The 17,615-nt window shown below is 50.7% G+C and overlaps 3 protein-coding genes across 9 annotated transcripts in view; 1 reads left to right on the top strand and 2 right to left on the bottom strand.

Annotated features, from left to right (window-relative positions):
* The window catches only part of LOC101787173 (17-beta-hydroxysteroid dehydrogenase type 3-like), a 37,510-nt gene extending 27,558 nt beyond the window's left edge, over positions 1-9,952 (bottom strand). The window contains exon 1 of the mRNA XM_063252869.1: positions 9,821-9,952. The gene's annotated coding sequence lies outside the window, so the exon portion shown is untranslated. The remainder of the gene's footprint in view (positions 1-9,820) is intronic.
* Bloc1s3 (biogenesis of lysosomal organelles complex 1 subunit 3) lies at positions 1,031-11,754 on the bottom strand. 5 transcript variants are annotated; one of them, XR_010048646.1, is made up of 4 exons: positions 11,522-11,754; positions 10,306-11,113; positions 9,834-9,952; positions 1,031-5,364 (listed from the first exon to the last, which is right to left on the bottom strand). XR_010048646.1 is itself a non-coding variant. In XM_005001316.3 (2 exons), the coding sequence occupies exon 2, from the start codon at positions 11,102-11,104 to the stop codon at positions 10,505-10,507; it is 600 nt and encodes a 199-aa protein (XP_005001373.1). In that variant the 5' UTR covers positions 11,105-11,113; positions 11,522-11,754; the 3' UTR covers positions 1,031-10,504. The 5 variants fall into 5 exon arrangements, 2 of the variants coding, with proteins under 2 accessions (XP_005001373.1, XP_063108942.1); XR_002789942.2 differs by having other exon boundaries at positions 1,031-9,952; XR_010048647.1 differs by lacking the exon at positions 9,834-9,952.
* A 204-nt stretch (positions 11,755-11,958) lies between these two features.
* On the top strand, positions 11,959-17,456 carry Trappc6a (trafficking protein particle complex subunit 6A). Of its 3 annotated transcripts, none has more exons than XM_005001315.4 (6): positions 11,959-12,122; positions 15,376-15,443; positions 15,549-15,666; positions 16,103-16,186; positions 16,330-16,423; positions 17,165-17,456. In XM_005001315.4, the coding sequence occupies exons 1-6, from the start codon at positions 12,111-12,113 to the stop codon at positions 17,194-17,196; spliced, it is 408 nt and encodes a 135-aa protein (XP_005001372.1). In that variant the 5' UTR covers positions 11,959-12,110; the 3' UTR covers positions 17,197-17,456. The 3 variants fall into 3 exon arrangements, with proteins under 3 accessions (XP_005001372.1, XP_003464720.2, XP_013002342.1); XM_003464672.4 differs by having other exon boundaries at positions 12,121-12,301; XM_013146888.2 differs by lacking the exon at positions 11,959-12,122 and adding an exon at positions 12,132-12,301 and having other exon boundaries at positions 16,308-16,423.
* The last annotated feature ends 159 nt before the right edge of the window (positions 17,457-17,615 follow it).

Here is a 17,615-nt window from a genome sequence, read left to right as displayed (position 1 = left end):
ATCAGGGTCTCGTTATGCAGCTGGCAACACACCCAGCACCAAGCTTAAATCTGAGGATGGCAGCATGAACCCATGCCCATTATTCATTTCACACCCCAGAGGCTGTGCTAGCCAGGACCTTGCTCTCTGCCTCTGCTGTTTTGTGCCCGGTGGAATGAATGAATGAATCAGTGCCATTGTGGCATGCTGGGGCCGCCCCACCTGCGTTCACAGGGATGCACCAGCTCACTGGGTGCCCCTGGCACCTCAGGCACGGCTCCTGCAGGGGCAGAGCTCTAGGCAGGGGCCTCTGCTTCTCCCCTAACAAAGGCCCTGGTCTCCACTCTACTGTTTCTGGGCCTGACCCCTCCTTACAGAAGATGTGGCTTGGCCTGTCTGCGCTTTGTTTTCCTGGTCGTGGGGGTGATGATGGAAGCAGGGCCTGTCCCACGGGAGGGAGGCAAGAGTCACACTAGAGTCACTATGTCTGCTTCTCCTCAGAGCCAACCACACAGCAGACGATGAAGGCTCCGCCCCTTCCCCAGAGCCGCAGGTGTGCGGGCTCCGCCGACTGCTTGCCCCCCAACACCTAGGCCCTAACCCGACTTCCAGGCCACCTTTCTCTGCCCCACAGGTGCCACTTCCCCGGCAGCCGCCCTCCAGCGGGGAAGCAGAAGTCACTATCCTCTGCCCAAAGGCCCAAGTGGGAAAGGTTTGACTTGTTCGCACATTTGCAGGACCTAACATCATATTCATGGTGTGTGGCTGGCACGTATAGGTCACACAGCTCAGGTTTGTTTTTGGTTTTCCATTTTTGAGGCAGGGTCTCACTATGCAGTTCAGGCTGGTCTTGAACTCACTTTGTAGCCCAGGCCAGTCTTAAACTCAGCAATTCTCCCGCCTCAGCCCCACGAATGCTGGGATTACAAGCATGCACCACATGCCAGGCCTGTGTTATTTTCTTAATCCCCTTTTCCCTGCCCGCCACTTCCCTCCCTCTCTTGATCCTTTATGGCTGTGTCAAACAGAAACATTAAAATGACACCCAGGATTTGAAGGCAGGTTTATTTACATTGATGGAACTGGCTGAGATCATTTCCAAGATATCAGGCCCTGATCTCTGGTGGTCTAGGGCTTTTATACGATGCATGAGCAGGAGGGACAAAGGCAAGCCAGAAGGACCTGGCAGTTCTGATGAGACAGCAGGGTGAGACCATCAGTTACAGGGCTAGACTAACGGTCACGCAGCTTGGTACAGTCAGGCATCCTGCATGTTTGGTTATGCTCTCGTGGTTACAGGGGTCAAGAAAGTAATTACAAAGCCATGAAGCAGTTACAGTGCTAGTCAGTTTCAAAAGAACAATTTCCCTGGTATGGTTTTTCTTTCATTACCATTTGAAAAAGATCATACTACTTCTTACCCTTTATTTTGCTTATTAGTATTTTGGGTTTCTCATATAAAAATGCAATTATTTGTCTGATTTATTTCACTTAATAGTAGGGTCTTAAGGTGCATCCATTTTCCTACATGCTTATCCTTCTTTATGGCAGAGTAATACTCCCTCATGCACAAATACCATACTCTCTACGCATTCATCTCTTGATGGGTTGCTGTCAAGGTTTAGCTATTATGAATTTCAGTGCTATAGACCTGGATACACGTGTATCACTGTAATATAATGTCTGTAACTTTTGGGAAGATCCCTAGAAGGGGAATAGTAGGGCCAAATGCAATTCCTAATTTTAATCTTTTTTTTTCTCTCTTGGAGGAATCTCCACAGTCATTTCCATAGGGGCTGTAACTCATTTGCAACAACAATGTAGAAGGGTTCCTTCTCCCTCCACCCCACAGCCTCAACAGCATCTGTTACTTGATTTTTTTGTTGTTGTTACCTGGGACTGAACTCATGACCTCGTGCTTGCCAGGCAAGCATTTGTGCTGCTGAGCTAAATCCCAAGCCCATGTTATTTGATTCCTTGATGATGGCTATTCTTTCTGGAGTAAAAAGGAAATCGCCATGTTGTTTTAATTTGTATTTTTCTCATGAGATAGTGAACATTTTTTCCTGTATTTATGGGCCATTTTTACTTCTGAGCAGTGTCCATTTATTGTGGCCACACATCTTTATTTTATTTTATTTTTGGTCTTTTTCATTTTTATCGGTACCAGGGATCGAACTCACGACTGCCTGCTTGCAAGGCAGGTGCTTATGCCGCTGAGCTAAATCCCCAGCCCCCTGCCACACATCTTTAATTGGATCTTTTATTGGGACGGGGAGCTAATTTTGAGTTTTTATACATCTGGCTATTAGTCCTCTGTTGGAGGAATAGCTGGCAAAATTTTTCCCATTCTGTAGGTTGTCTCTTTTGCTATGCAGCTTTTAGTCTGTTATGATCCCTTTTGTTGATTCTTGGTACTATTTCTTGTGCTACAGGACTTCTGTTCAGAACTCACCTATGGTTATGTCTTCAAGAGTTTTACAAATTTTACCTACTAGCTGATTAAGTGCATCTGTTTTAACATTAGATCTGCTGCCTCTCGTTGCTTTTGCTCTTCTGGCACCAGGAACTGTTGCCCTCTGTCATGTGCCACCCTGCCTTGGAGCCAGCTGATGATGGACAAAAACCTCTCCAAACTGTAAGCTAAATAAAATTTTCCACCTTTGACTTTGGGGGTCAGGTATTTTGTCCCAGCAGCAAGTATGACAGAATTTGGTACCAGAGAAGTGGGGTCGTTGCTGTGACTCTACCTGACCACGTTTCAGGAGCCTCTGAGATTGGCTTATGGGAAAAGTTTGGGAAGGTTTGGAGATGCCAGCTGAAAAAGCATAGCTGGAACACCTGAGGCTGTTCTGAATGGTGGATTCTGGTCAGAAAACCAGAAAGCTGATAAAGATCAGGCTCAGTTTTCTGCTTGGAAGGTGGACAGCACTGCTGTTGGACTCCAGGTGATGAGTTTTATGACTTGGCCAAAGGTTTATCTACATTTTGCTCATGGTCAGAAACTTTGCCTGAGGCTGAGCTTAAGGGCGGAGGACTAATCTTGCAGAAAACATTTCAAGGCAGTTGAAAGCTGAGGTGATGGCATGGCTACTGTTGGGGACCTTTAACCAGATTTATGTTGAGAATTGGGCTGGGGATTTAGCTCAGCAGCATAAGCACCTGCCTTGCAAGCAGGCGGTTGTGAGTTCGATCCCCGGTACCGATTAAAAAAAAAAAAAAAAGAAACAGATTTATGTTGAGAATCAAGAACAGAGTCCAGCAAGGGGGGAAAAAAAAAAAAAAGCCCAGCAGAATGATTTAAAACATTGTGAGTTTGGCCCAAAAGGAAGCTCCAGTAAAGCTGTGGACTGCAAAGATACGGCAGAGATCTTGATTGCTGAAGGACAGAATAGAAAAGATGGATCTGGGGCCCAGGGATTTAGCTCAGTGGCGTAAGAGCCTGCCTTGCAAGCGTTTGGTCGTGAGTTCAATCCCCAGTACCAAAAAAAAAAAAAAAAAAAAAAAAAAGATGGATCTGAAAGCATCACAAGCAGCAGTAGGACTCTACTTTGCAGTGTCAAAATTGCTTAAGTGACTTGCTTTGACAAGAAAGCCACAGAATAGCATGTTCTAGAATGGCAGAGGAGCCGGGGATTTAGCTCAACGGCATAAGCGCCTGCCTTGTGAGCCCGCAGAAGTGAGTTTGATCCATGGTACAAAAAAAAAAAAAAAAAAAAATGGCAGAGGCCTGGAGAATTTGTTCCTTGGAATTTCGATTCAGAGTGCTTAATCATCCAGGCGCTCCACAGCTACAGGCCAATTGAAAAGGAAGCCTGGGTACTGCTCCAGCTGGCAACAGACCTTGGTATCATCCACATGGTGCTGTTTTTAGGTGCATGAAGAATGCAAGAGTTGTGGGGTCAGGAAGGCCTCTACCAGATTTCAAAAGAAGGCCTCGGAGGCCAAGCAGTGGGCCCAAGAGGGCAGCATGTGAAGCTCTGAAGGGAAGCCAAAGTTGCAGGAGACACCCCAGAAGTTTAAAGGAGCCAGGAAGGTGAGTCACCTGAGAAAACACTGGAAAGAGAGCAGAACAGGCACAAGACAAAAGCCACGGGAGCTACAACCATCTGAAATGTCACACGGTGGAGCTTTGGAGTTCTTGTCTTGCCACGGCTGCTGCACATGGAACGGCACATGGAACATTTATCTTGCTGGATTTTGGACTTGCTTTGGTCCCATTCCTTTGTGTCCCTGTCAGTGCCTTTCGGAATGGTAATACTGATCTTGTGCCATTGCATGCTGGGAGTGTTTAACTTTCTCTTCATTTGTACCGGGGCTCAAAGCTAAGAGTTTGCCTTCAGTCTCAGAAAAGACTTTTGATTGGACTTTTCAGCAATGCTGACTGTTAGCACTTAGGCAACTTTTGGAGATGGACTAATTTTGGGTCAACCTGTATTTAAATAATTATACTGGTAAGTGGCTAAGTACTTTTGTTCAAAGGCTTGTTTCAACTCTGATTTTTTTGTCTAGTTGATCCACTGGTGACACTGTGGTTATTAAGATCACCCACTATAATTGTATTGATGTTCATCTGATCTTTTATGAATACTTTTAAGATTCTGTTCTTGTGTTAGGACTTCTGAGATTTTGACTGATGTGGAGAGGTTCTTTTTTAACCATGGCTATTTAGGATACTATATGCCTCAATTATCTGCATGTTATATTCCCACATTTGGAAAATTTTCTACTTTTTTTTTTTTTTTTTTGAGACATGGTCATAACATGTAGTGCAGGCTGGCCTTAAAACTCAACTTAGGTAGCCTAGGCTGGTGCACCAATCCTGTCTCAGCCTCCCAAGTGCCGGGATTACAGGTGTGTCCCCCCCACACACACACCCACCTTCTACTGTTTTTTCTGAAAGTTTTTTTGAATGCTGTCTGTGCTAATTTTTCACTAGTTCCAACTAATATTATTTTGTATCATCTAGCAGATGTTGAATCCATTGTTCATGCTCTCATTTTGAGGTATCTTTTGTTAATTGGGCACAAACAACACCCATCTCCTAATTCTGAGTCTCTATCCTCACATTTGTCACTTCTGCTCATACTTTTTCCCCTAGCAATTTGAGAAGGTTTATTTACTGGAAAGAGGGATTTGGAACTTTTCTTCAAGATCATTTCTCTTTCATAAATTAGATACACAATGATAACTAATCTTCTTTGTTCTAGGGCAAATAAAATCTATCTAACCTTTTCTATGCTGGACATTCATGTTTCACGTCACTGGGTTTAGCTCGGCTAGTTTCGTATTAGTGTCTTCTGTAGACTCCCTTCTCACTTCCTTTATCAGGGTCTGTTGGGAGCCGCGGCCGAGCCCGGTCGCCTTACTTGGCGGACGTGAGGCCTGTAGGAAAGAGCAAAGCCTGAGCTAGATTACCCCTCCCATCGAGTGTGCTAAGATGGCGCTTATTTCCTGCTTGGTAAACAACCCGCCCTGTAAGATCTCCTGCTTCCTGCTTGGTAAACAACCCGCCCTGTAAGATCTCCTGCTTCCTGCTTGGTAAACAACCCGCCCTGTAAGATCTCCTGCTTCCTGCTTGGTAAACAACCCGCCCTGTAAGATCTCCTGCTTCACAACCCGCCCTGTAAGATAGTCTGCCTAGCAACAACTGATGTTAGCCAATCAGCCCGCATCGCGCGCTTTGAACTGGTTGGCCACTGTAACCCTATAAAAGTGAGTGCCTCTCCCGCCAAGAAAAGAAAAAGAAGCAAAAGAAGCAGAAGAAGCACGCAAGGAGCCGCGGAGAGCGGACCGGTAGAGGCTTCGGGACAGACTGTAGGGAGAAGCACGCAAGGAGCCGCGGGGAGCGGACCAACAGAGGCTTCGGCCGGGAGGATTCCCGGGGCAGGCTGTACGGAGAAGGAAAATAAAAGAAAAGGTTGTCCACTGCCAGACTTTGTTGTGTGTCCTTCCTGCCGGCCGGGAGTGACACCGACAAGGGTCACTATCCTTTAAAAGGTTACACCTTTGAAATGGACAAGCACCTGAGTAATCAGTTTCTTAATCTCTTCTTCTACCCTTACAAATAAATACGGCTGTGTGGTTTTTGAATTCTTCCCCCTGGATGTGCCATGATCAGCTTTGGGGGAGCTGGCAGTTTTTGGAGACACTCTGTCACCTTGTCTTTTCATATTTGTATTTTTTGTTTGTTTTCTGTGCTGAATACTGACGGTTGATTATAGTGAAAGACTTCGTTGCTAGTATGGAAACCTCTTTAATTAGTGTCTATTTTCCAGTAATGCATTCTGGGTATGGTTAACTATAGGCTTTTGCTTCTGTTCCGGAATTCCTCCACCTGTGTTTACTGGTGGGTTTATGTGGTTTATTTGGCTCAGTACCCAGCTTGCCAGGAAAGGCAATCCAGAGACTGGCATACGGAGAAAACCAGCAGACAGCAACTATGTCACCTTAGCTATAGTAATAAAATCACGAACGATAACAGCATCAAAGACAAACTGGAGATTGACATACCCTGAGAACCAACAGTGTGTATCACTCTTAACCATAGAAAAGAGATCTTTGATTACAATATAAACCTTAAGATAAACCAAATATTGACCCATAGTAAATATCTGCTAAATGGAACTTTACCTCCACTAGCAACAGAACAGTATTCAACAATAATGACATATGACTACCTTTTTTTTTAAGACTTTTTTTTTTTATCAGTACCAGGGATCGAACTCACCACTGCCTGCTTGCAAGGCAGGTGCTTATGCTGCTAAGCTAAATCCCCAGCCCCTACATATGACTACCTTAAGATTCATAAAGTAATAAGGATTCATATAGTAATAAAGACAGAGGGTGTGGTTTTCAGGCACAGTGGCACATGCCTATAATCCCACCACTCAGGAGGCTGAGGCAGGAGGGTCACTGAGAGTCCAAAGTCAGCCTGAGCAACATAGAGACCCTATCCCAAAGAAAAAAACAAAACAAAATGAGGATATGGAGTACAGGAATATGGAAAAACTAAATTTTGTTTTGTTTTGTTTTGTCTTTTTGAGACAGGGTCTCTCTATGTAGTTCAGGCTGGCCTTGAGCTCACTTTGTAGCCCAGGCTGGTCTCGAACTCGCAACGATCCTCCTGCCTCAGCCTCCCAAATGCTGGGATTACAGATGTGAGCCACCACACCCAGCAAAAACTAAAATTTTTAAATTTAAGCAATGGAAGATGAGAAGGTGAGAAAAGTGAAATAAAGGATCCCACGGAGGAGTAAAAGGAAATTAACAGTATTTGATAAAAGTGCTAGAAAAAAACAAACAAGAAGGACCAGGGGTTTAGCTCAGCGGCACAAACGCCTGCTTAGCAAACACAAGGTCCTGAGTTCAATCCCTAGTACCAACAACAAAAAAATAAATAAATAAAAAGAACAAACAAGAAAAAGAAAAATCAGAGAGCAAACTACAGGAAAATAATTAAATGGAGACTACAGTGGGGGTCAGGGATTTAGCTCAGCAGTATAAGCACCTGCCTGGCAAGTATAAGGTCATGAGTTCAATCCCTGGTGCCACCAAAAAAAAAAAAAATTGTATCTTATAAATGGAGACTGTAGGCTGGAAGGAGAAAGACGCGCCCTTCCTGTGAGCCAGACTCTGCTCTGGCTGGGAGACAAGGGTCATGCCCCACAACCAGCCATCTCGGAGGAACACAGCTGACACAACTGAGGTAAAAACAACTTAACGTTTATATTGTTGGATGACTCTGCAGGCCTAAAGCCAGTAGTCTTCTATTTAGAGAACAACAATATGCAATACAGCAACTATGGGGGATTTTCTTCTGTCTTGTTTTTGAAATCCAATATTGTCGTTTTGTTTCACTTCATTTTACTGTTTTGTTTGACTCAAAGGTTTTGCTTTGATTGGTTTTATTCTGTTCTGTTTTATGGATTTTATTGTGTCTAATGGTACGGGCAACTATTTTAAAGGTGACAAGAGGCATTATGGTAGCAACAGTTGATTTTCTATTATCCTGTTTTGAGGTCCTGTATCATTTTGGTTGTTTTGTTTTGTTTGGCTTTGTGCTTTATCCAGAGTTACAGTCCTTTCTGCCCAGCCTTGTGGCCTGCAGATCTGAGGCGCCTTCCTGCCTGAGAGACTTCCCCTGCACAGCACCCGAACTATGGAAACTATTCAAGCTAAGGCACATTCCCACTCTCACAGACAAACACGAAACCAATCAGATCACCAGTCTGCACTGGATGTAGGCCACAGGGTGGGGGCTCAAGCAGACCACCTCCTGGACTGTGAGGGCAGGCACTGGCAGAAGTACCACTGCACACAGCAGAGGACGGATACCCAAAAATGTATTGTGAACTAACTGAATACAGATAAATATAGAAGCAAGGCAGAATGAGACTGTGATTTACCATTTATAATTTCATCTTCAATAAGTCAAACAGAGGGGTTTTGGAAAAAAAAAAAAAACCCACTGATTTTCAGACAAATTACTAACCTGTGGTAGGATAGAAGAAAACTGTAATTTTAAAATTGTCCTTTTACTCTTCCCCCCCCCACCCCCAAGACTCAGGGAGGATTGAACTCAAGGCCTTCACAAAAAAAAAAAAAAAAAAAAGAAAAGAAAATTGTCCTTTTAGAAGCCAGGTGTGGTGGCACTGCCTGTAATGCCAGTATTCAAGAGGCTGAGGCAGAAGAATTTCCAAGTCCAAGGCAAGCCTGACCTTCGCAGCCAGACCCCAATAGTACTTTTAAGAAAAACTACAGCTTCTGTGTACAAAAGTTACACAAAGTTACAATGGCCTTTTCCTTTTCTGGCAAAGAAAAAAATCCTAAGGGATGGAGGGGGGGGGTACCAAGGTAACAAAGGTCTTACTATGTGGTACAAGTCGGCCTTGAATTCACTATGCAGCCCAAGCTGGTCCTGAACTCCCAGTGACCTCCTGCCTCAGTCCTCCGAGTGCTGGGATGACAGGCGTGCACCACCAATCCACCAAAAATCCTAAGGATCTTAAAGAGCGGTAAACAGTGTTCCCCCCGTCCCAGGCCTCCATCCTCAAGCAGACAGTGCCAGCCTGTGGACAGCATCACCTTAAATGGCACACACTCTCAAAGGGTTTGCATCTTAACAAAGCCCCAAATGAGGAGCCTGAAAGCAGGCACACACATCCTACATCATGCACCCTGAGAAACCCCAAGACCATATAGGAACCCCAGCCTAGACGATAACCCTCCTCTGAGAGCGCCTCTGTTAAATTTTGCGTAACAAACTTTTCTGTGCTCCTCCCTGGCTTCTCTAATTCTTTTCTGTGACATAAGTCACAAGCTATCCTGGAAGCTGGGTAAGCTCCCAATCTCCTTTCAGACACCTCAGCCCTATCCACTGACAAACCCACCACTACAGAGGTGGAGAAACAAGATCATGTAACCACAACAGGGAGTGTTTTGAGTTTTAATGAGTCTGCCCTAAAGAACTCTCCTCCCTTTCCTCTATTGTGGGGGCTCAGATCTCAGCTTCCAATGCTGAGGTAAAGGGTGAGGAGGCCCTGGGATCAAAAGAGGCAGGTGAGGGGCTGGAGATTTAGCTCCACGGCATAAGCACCTGCCTGGCAAGCACAAGTCATAAATTTAATCCCCAGTACCAACAAAAAAAAAAAGGTGCAAGTGAGAAAAAAAAGGCGCAGGTGAGAAAGTACAGAAAGAGGCTGTAACATAACCCAGCCCTGGCACTGGGTCTGAAGTTTGTCTTTGGGTCCAGGAACCAGCGTGAATGGCAAGTCGCTTCTTTGTAAAGCTGTGCCCTAAGCCTAAAGCATCAGGGTGGGGCAGAACTGGGCCCAGGTACCTGAAGTGGTCACCTGCGGCCTGGGGTCAGGAGTGGCACCACCTCGGCTAGAATTCCTGGTCTGACAGTGATGCTGCCTTGGTCCAAGAGTCTGGAAGAGGGGGACCACCTTGAGTCACCACCACTCTGGGCCTGCGGAAAGAAACAGGATGAGGAAAGCAGCACAAGCAGGGTGGCAAAGAAATGAAGCAAACTCTAACCCTGGGGACCAGCTCGACTCAGGAAAGATGAAAAGGAGGAGCTAAACCTGAGAAGAAGCTAGGAGAAGAATAAGAGCCACATCGCCGGGGAGCAGAAAAGGGACCCAGTGAAAGGGAACAAACTTTCCAAAGAGGTACTAAGGGGTGGGGTATGAACAAGGTTGTAAAGGAGAATGTCAGGGCCCAGGTGCCTGCAGGCAGAAACACTCAGAAAGGCAGGGGGCAAAGGTGGGGGGGGGGGGCTGTGAACCCAGGGTGGAAACAGAAACAGGGCCAGATATTTACCACAGGCTGGACCCGTCAAGAAGCGGCTCAGAACCCAATACCAGTCCCATGAGCATGGTGAGGACAAGAGAAGAAACCACAGCATTATCGAGGTGGGCCGGCTTGATCCCAGGTGACATCAAAATGGAGAGGCAGGAGGTGACAGAAGACACAGAGACAGCCAGGTCCTAGGGAGTCTGATGAGGAAGGAAGGTCTCAGCTAGGCCCGAGGTTCCGGATCTTGCTCGGGCTCAGTCCCGGGCACGCCACGAATATCCGGAAGCAAACGACAGCCAGCCACAATGTCCAGGCGCTCCGCCAGCGCACAAAGGTCCCCTCGCGCCAGGCGCACGCTGTGGGCCGCCGCCAATCCCGCCGCCTGGGCGGCTGCAAGCCTCCCGGCCAGGGCGGCCACATCGCGGCCCGCACGGCGGTACACACCGCTCACAGCCGCCGCCACGTCGTGGTCCAGTCGCGCCTGGCTCTCGGCCAGCCGGAGCTGCAGCAGAGAGCGCGCAGGCGCCGGCGCCGGGACCTCCTCCGTGCCCCAGGTCTCTCCCGCCGACTCCCGCTGCACCACAAGGGGAGGTAGGTCCGTGGGCGCGGCGGTGGGCTCCGGCTCCGTATCCGAGTCGGTCTCCGCGGCCTCCCCTGCAATCCGCAGCCCTGTAGCGCGGCCGCGGGTCGGGCCCGAAGGACCCAAGTACAGCTCCTCCTCCGACGATGAGGACGCAGAAGGCTCCGAGTCCGTCTCGGCCGCCTCCCCCGACACCATCGTCCCTGACCTCCGCGGTGGCCTCCGACGACCCTGAGACGCCATAGCGTGGAGCTAGAAACAAAAGCAGCAAAGGAACGAGTGAGGACGGCGCCCTGGAGAACCAGTTCGCTCAGCGATTTAGGGACCACTGTCCGTGCCTCGGTTTCCTCTTCTGTAAACTGGTTGATGATAGAGGCTACTGGGCCCCAGCCTCTTCAGTGTACAGATGGGGAAACTGAGGATCAGCTCCATCAGGCTGGGGGACCAGTTCCCTGAGTCTCAAACTGTGTTCCTTTCGAATCCGCTTCCAACGGAGGCCGCACCCTCTAGGCATCGCCCTCCGGCCAAGTCTCACCGGGAAGCACTCGGGCTCGTGAGCCGCTCATGGACCACTGCCAACCACAGACAGGACGCCCGTGCAGAGGACTCGGGAGAGCACAATAGCGGGTGGCGAGGGAACGCAATAACCAAAACCCTTACCTGATCTAAGAAGCTCTGGGCTCACGGGATCCGCTGGCGGAAGTGCAGTGAAGACGCCGCATCTCAACCAATAAGAGCTCAGACTGGGCGGGCGTTGGCGAAGTCACGAGGTGTTGCTTTGCTACCAATCAGAAAACAAGTTCTTAACATCAACTGGAAGGCGTGTGCCGTGGAGTCAGGTGACAGAGGCATGGTCAATGGGAAAGCGGCTAGGCTTGCACTTCCGTGTTGTGCTTGGAGGAGTTTGTAGTGCACAACAGGAGGGTTTTAAAAATGAGAATGCCAGGGTGGCGACGTATGCCAGAATTCAGAAAGCAGAGACAGGAGGGTCTCCGTGAGTTCCAGGCCAGGCTACACTACATAGCGAGACCCTGTCTCAAAAAAAAAAATTTAAAAATACGAAAGACGCGTAATGATACAGAGAATGAGAATGCTCGAAGACCCGGAAGTAGGGAAGGCACGGAGATAAGGGCGGAAGATGTTGTCTCGTGCGGCCAATGAGAGGCAGAGTAGATCCTTCCTTTTGTCCGCGAAACACGCGCCCTGGATTTGAGCCCGCGGCAAGGAAGCGGGGCCCACAAAATCACCAATGAAAGCGGGGGTGAGCGGCTCGCGCCTCCAAGAGGCGGGACTTGTTCAGTCAGACCAATGAGAGCCAGAAGCGCTTGGGCAGGAGTTAGGCGATTAGGCTGGTGCATGGCGGATAAGGTGCTGTTCGAGTTTTTGCACACCGAGATGGTGGCGGAGCTGTGGGCTCCGCACCCCGACCCAGGCCCTGGGGTGAGCGCCGGGCTCCGGGGGGCAGGAGGCGCGGGCCGCTGCGGAAGGGCCGGATGGAGGCCCCAGGAGATGTGAAGGATAGGACTACCACTGGGTTCGAACTCTTGGCTCTCACCCCGCCTCTCTGGGTGGCGCTGGCTTTATAAAGTGAGGGTCGCAATGGTACCTTCCTTGCAGGTTATACCTGAAATTGAGCGCGATGACTCAGGTTAAAGCACTGGTTCAAGGCTGGGCAAAGTAAGCGGTTAGTAATTATAGTAATTGCTGGTACTGGGCGTATGCTGAGGATTCGCCTCCAACGCTCACTAATCGGTTTTTTGTTGTTTTTGTTACTAGAGATCGAACCATTGAACCCCAGGACCTTCATACTGAGCTAAATCCTTAGGCTTTTTTTTCTATTTTGAGATGGTCTCACCAAGTTGCCCAGACGACCCTCGAACTCACGACCCTCCTCGACCTCCCAGAGTGCAGGGATTACAGCGTCACCACGCTCTCGGCCTAATCACTTAATTTCCGTGTGCCTCAGTTTCCTCCTTTGCGAGATGCCATTTTAAGCGTACCCAAGTCTTAGAGTGGAAGGGACACTTACTCATCCCACACTTGAGAGATCTTCTGTTGCATTCCAGGCATCTTTCTAAGAAAAATGCTGATCTCTGTGAAGCATGCGTTTTAGTACAGGAGTCAAATAGTAAAACAGGCCCGAAGCTAGTGAGCAGCTCTATAAAGAGGTCACGAAGAGAAGAGGGATCGGTAGGCTGTGATGGGGGCAAATCTCTCTGGGGAAGGAGAAAGGAACTGGCAGGTCCCTGGGTAGCTAGGGGAAAAGCATCACAGGAAGAGGGATAGGAGGAAGCCCTGGTGAAGGAGCATGCTTAGCATTTAGGAAGTTGCTCTTCCTGAATAAATGAACTAAAACTTTGAAGCACTTAGTAAGATGTTAGCAAGTAGCCCATAAAATATGGATGTGGGTGTTAGAAAAATCTGTTACTGAGCTGGTCTTTTGGCACTTTTCAGTGGTAGAGTGCTTTTGTAGCATAAATGAGACCCTGGGTTCCGTCGCCAGCCCTATAGACAAATCTTAACAAGGAAAACAGCTGGGGAGCCTCACAGACTGTCGGTGCATAGTAAGTGGGAGCGTGGTCACCTTTTTGCCTTATTCTTGTGATCATGCTCATTATCATTTTTCTTGGTTCAGGTTTCCCTTCCCAGGTTAGGGCCCCCAGGGTGGGTGTTGCTTGTCTTTTAGAGGCTGTCTTCTGTGCTCATTAATTTACTCAACAAACTTTTTACTAGGACCTGCAAGATACCAGCCTGCTGTAGGCTCAGTGAACCACTCAAAAATCCTGGTCCTGGATGCATGTTATAATGAGGGCAGGTCTTACAAATAACTGAGTAAAGCGTGTGAGCCATTGTGTAACTGCTGTGAGAAAGAGAAAGCTGGCAGGGGGGGCTGGGTGCGTCAGCCTGTGGCCCAGGCAGGACTGTAACTGTCTTGGCACCCCATTCTTCCAGGCATTCAGACACCTCCCCTTCCAGCTAAGGGCTTCCTCTCCTATCAACCAGTGGTTGTCACCTTGACTGACAGGCTAACCAGTGACACTGAGGCTTTCTGGCTGGCCCATTATCAACCCCTTTCCTCCTGAGGAGACCAGGAGGGGCAGTTGTTACATTCTTCTTCTTGCACATGGGGACCCTGAGGTCGGCCACTGCCGCCTGCCTGCTACATTGTGGGTACAGCTATACCTAAACCTAAGCATTCAGGCTGCTGGGCAGCAAGGGGGGAACCTGTATAGCAGAGACCTCCTGTGTCTCTGGTCCTGGATGCATGACCACCGCAGACCATGGTGGGAGTGGGGTGCACCCTCCTAAGGAAACCACCTGCTGTTTGTCTGTTGGCTGTGTGCTACAGAAGCCACAGCAAAACCGGCAGGGGACACAAAGGAGCAGACCAGTGTAGCCAGCAGGAAGCTCTTTTACTGTCACCCAGACAGGCAAGGCCCAGCTGCCCATAGCCATGCTGAGTGGGACACCTGGCTTTGAAACTGCAGCCTCTGCTCAGTGCCCCTGGGAGAGTCCCATCCTTTGCCACTCTGTAAGGTGCCATCCTGCCCACCCATCCAGGCTCTGTATGGCAGCCCCATGACTGAATGGGGCTCTGGGAAGTTTCCCAGGTGTAAATGGAGTGGCTCAAACTTGAAGCTTCCTGCAGATCCCTGCCCGGGCTCAGGTCCTGCAGCAGGACAAGGGAAGGGGCCTGGCTGGGGACCAAAGAGAAGGGCTGCTTCTGGGAAGGCCAGGTGTCCTCCCAGGACTGGATCTAAGCAGAACATTCCTCTCCCCATGCAAATGTCCTCCGGGAACAGGCAGTAGCTGAGGGAGAGGGGCCTGGTGACTGCAGTCTCCCTGAGGAGCCCACAGAAGTACACCCTCCAGGTCCAGGTCCCTCTTCCCTGCCCGCTGCTTCTATGCTTGGGGTTCTGTTTGGGGCTATTCCAGGATTCCTGACACACCAACTGGCCTGTGGTCCCTCTGCTCAGGGTATCCCCAAGTTCTCTCCAGTCCCCCTGCTGTCCCCATCCTAGGAAGGATTGGCACCTCGGTCACCTCCTACCATGGGATCCTCACCTGCCCCCCCCCCCATCACCGCAGTGTCCTTCCCTGAGCCCCAAGTGTCCTCTCAGGGATCTTAGCTGGCTTTATAAGGCCCAAAAGTCTCAGGTGACTTCACAGTCCCGTTCTCATGGCCCAGCCTGAGCAAGACACCCCATGGTTGTTCCAGGGTCCCCCTTGCAGGGACATTGTAAGGACTCACAATGAAGTACTCTGTGTGGGACTCAGAGAGCTTAGGAAGCCCCTGTGGTCCCTGGAGCAGGGCCTGAGGGGACCCTGGGAGGTGTGACCACTCCCCTGAAGGCCTTGCCCTTCCAGGCCAGGCTGGGGAGAAGCCCCTCCAACTGTCTCACCTTTGGACCTCCAGGCATGCAACTCGTGGGGTCCCTTACATCTGTCACCCCAGCAGACTTCTGGTGACAGATGACTGAGGGCGCCTGAAGCTCTCTTCTTTGGCCTTCTAGGGACAGAAGAGGAGCCTGTCCATCCTAGAGAGCATAGGCTTCCGAGTGGGCCAGGCACTGGGTGAGAGGTGAGAGCTGACACCTTCTACCTTGGCTGGGGAGTCATCGAGACCCCAGGGCGGGGAGTCTGACTGAGCCTAGTTCCTCACGGGGGTCTTCGGCCTGCCCTGTAGACTGCCCCAGGAGACTCTGGGCTTCAGGGAGGAGCTGGATGTCCTCAAGTTCCTCTGCAAGGACCTGTGGGTGGCCGTGTTCCACAAGCAGATGGACAGCCTCCGCACAAATCACCAGGTGGGTATGCCTGGTGCCCGCCCTGCCCCAGCACTCTGGGCTTCCAGGTAGGGGGCAGAGCTCAGAGCCAGTGGGAGGTGGGGTGGGGACCCAGCGCAGGAGGGAAGCCAGGCTACAGTGGGGCATCCGGCTGTTTTCGGAGTGGCGGGAACCTCTTCAGGCTGACAGCATCTGCATCTGACTTGGCATGTCACTGCTCGTTCACGCTGGTGCTGGCTGCCATCAACTGCCCACGCTGGCTCAGCCCCCAGCAGGATCAGGGGCCAGGGCTTCAGCTCCCCAGCAACGCGGGAGGCAAGGCCTGCAGGGTGGGTGGACCCAGGCCCTTCCAAAGCTCAGAACAAGGGACCCCTGACACAGGTGACAAGGGAAGGGGCCCACTCCCTGTCCTAGTGCCAGAGCACAAGCCCAGCCCTCATGACCCCTCTGCTCGCAGGGGACCTACGTCCTGCAGGACAACAGCTTTCCCCTGCTCGTCCCCATGGCCTCAGGCTTGCAGTATGTGGAGGAGGCGCCCAAGGTATGGGGGCTGGGATTTCACCCTTCAGCCCCCACGCCCACCCCATCCCAAGTTAGGCCCCCTTCCAGGCCCAAGGCTGTCCCAAGGCCCAGGGCCTGGTGCTGACTCCCCTCGGCCACAGTGCTCTGTGTCCCCTGCTCCAGTTCCTGGCCTTCACCTGCGGCCTTCTGTGCGGCACCCTCAGTACCCTCGGCTTCCAGAGCTTGGTCACCACCTCTGTGACATCCCTGCCTGCCTGTGAGTCTTAGCTCTCTGTGCCCCCTGAGTGTGGGGTATTCCATGCTCTTCTGGCCTTGCTCCCGTGTGGGTGCTGGAAGGTGAGCCCAGGCCACAAAGCCCCATCTGACAGGTGGAACTTGAGGCCCAGAGTGCCTCAGTCCCCAGGTCAGTCCCTGCCCAGCCCCAGGGCAGCCCCAGCGCTTCCTGGGTGGCCTCCCTGCCTGAAGAGAGACCCATGGCATTGTGAACGGAACCAGGAACATACAAGACATCTCCCAGATGGTTTCCTAACGAGGGGCTGGGAGCTCTGGAGGAGATGGATGGGCACACAGAACCCTGCCGTGGGTGGGGGGCTTCCAGGCTGCAGACCCCAGCCAATGAGCTAAAGCTCTAACCCTGCCCGTGGCCAACCCCTCAGCCTATGGCCATCTATAAGGGTCTGCCTGTTACCTCCCTCTTCCAGTTCCCTCGGCCACTCATGGGGGACCTGAGGGCCCATGTGGGCAGGGCCTGAGCACTATGAGCCACAGAAGTCCACGCAGCCCAGAAGGCTGAACTCCATGTCCCCAGCACCCACGCCATGCTGGGGTGCAGCCTGCTGGGCGGCATCATTACCCCTTCAGCCTACTCGCTGAGCAGAGGGAGTGCCATCCCAGGCCACCCAAGCTGCCGCATGGGGCGGGGGTGGACGCTGAGCTGCTGGGTGCATTCTGCCTCTCCCCAGCTCCCAGCTGTGCTAAAGCAGCCCTTTCCTTCCAGGTAAGTTTCAGGTGGTGATCCGGAAACCCTGAGAGCCTGGGGCCCAGCCTTGAAGCAGCCCTGGTCTCCCTCCTGCCCCAGGAAAGGCTGTCACCTTGCACAGAGCCCAAGGCTGCTGCCTTTGGGGTAGTGTTGGGACTGGTGCTGCTGGGGTCACCCCTGCCCAAGGAGAGGGTATCCCAGCGAGGTGGGGGGCATGGGGTCAGGTGGTCCCACAGTGGGGATTGGAATGGAGGAATGTGGGTCATGTCACTCCGAGTGATAAGCCCTCAATAAACATTTTCTGAATGGATCGAAGTGAGGTTCTAGTGACTATGTCATGGGTGCTATTGGGGAACAGAGCACCCTCTGCACTTGCCCTCCCACCTTCTATGCTCTTTGGTCCCCAGCTGGTGACCTGGGGCCAGAAACTCATCACCTCCCCCCGCCCCTGCTGCCTCAGCGTCTCTGT

Source organism: Cavia porcellus, unplaced genomic scaffold (genome assembly GCF_034190915.1).
Source record: "Cavia porcellus strain 051 isolate PalLab524CR breed Dunkin Hartley unplaced genomic scaffold, mCavPor4.1 scaffold_7, whole genome shotgun sequence".
NCBI classification, from domain to species: Eukaryota; Metazoa; Chordata; class Mammalia; order Rodentia; family Caviidae; genus Cavia; species Cavia porcellus.
This window is presented reverse-complemented; position numbering and strand designations above follow the sequence as displayed.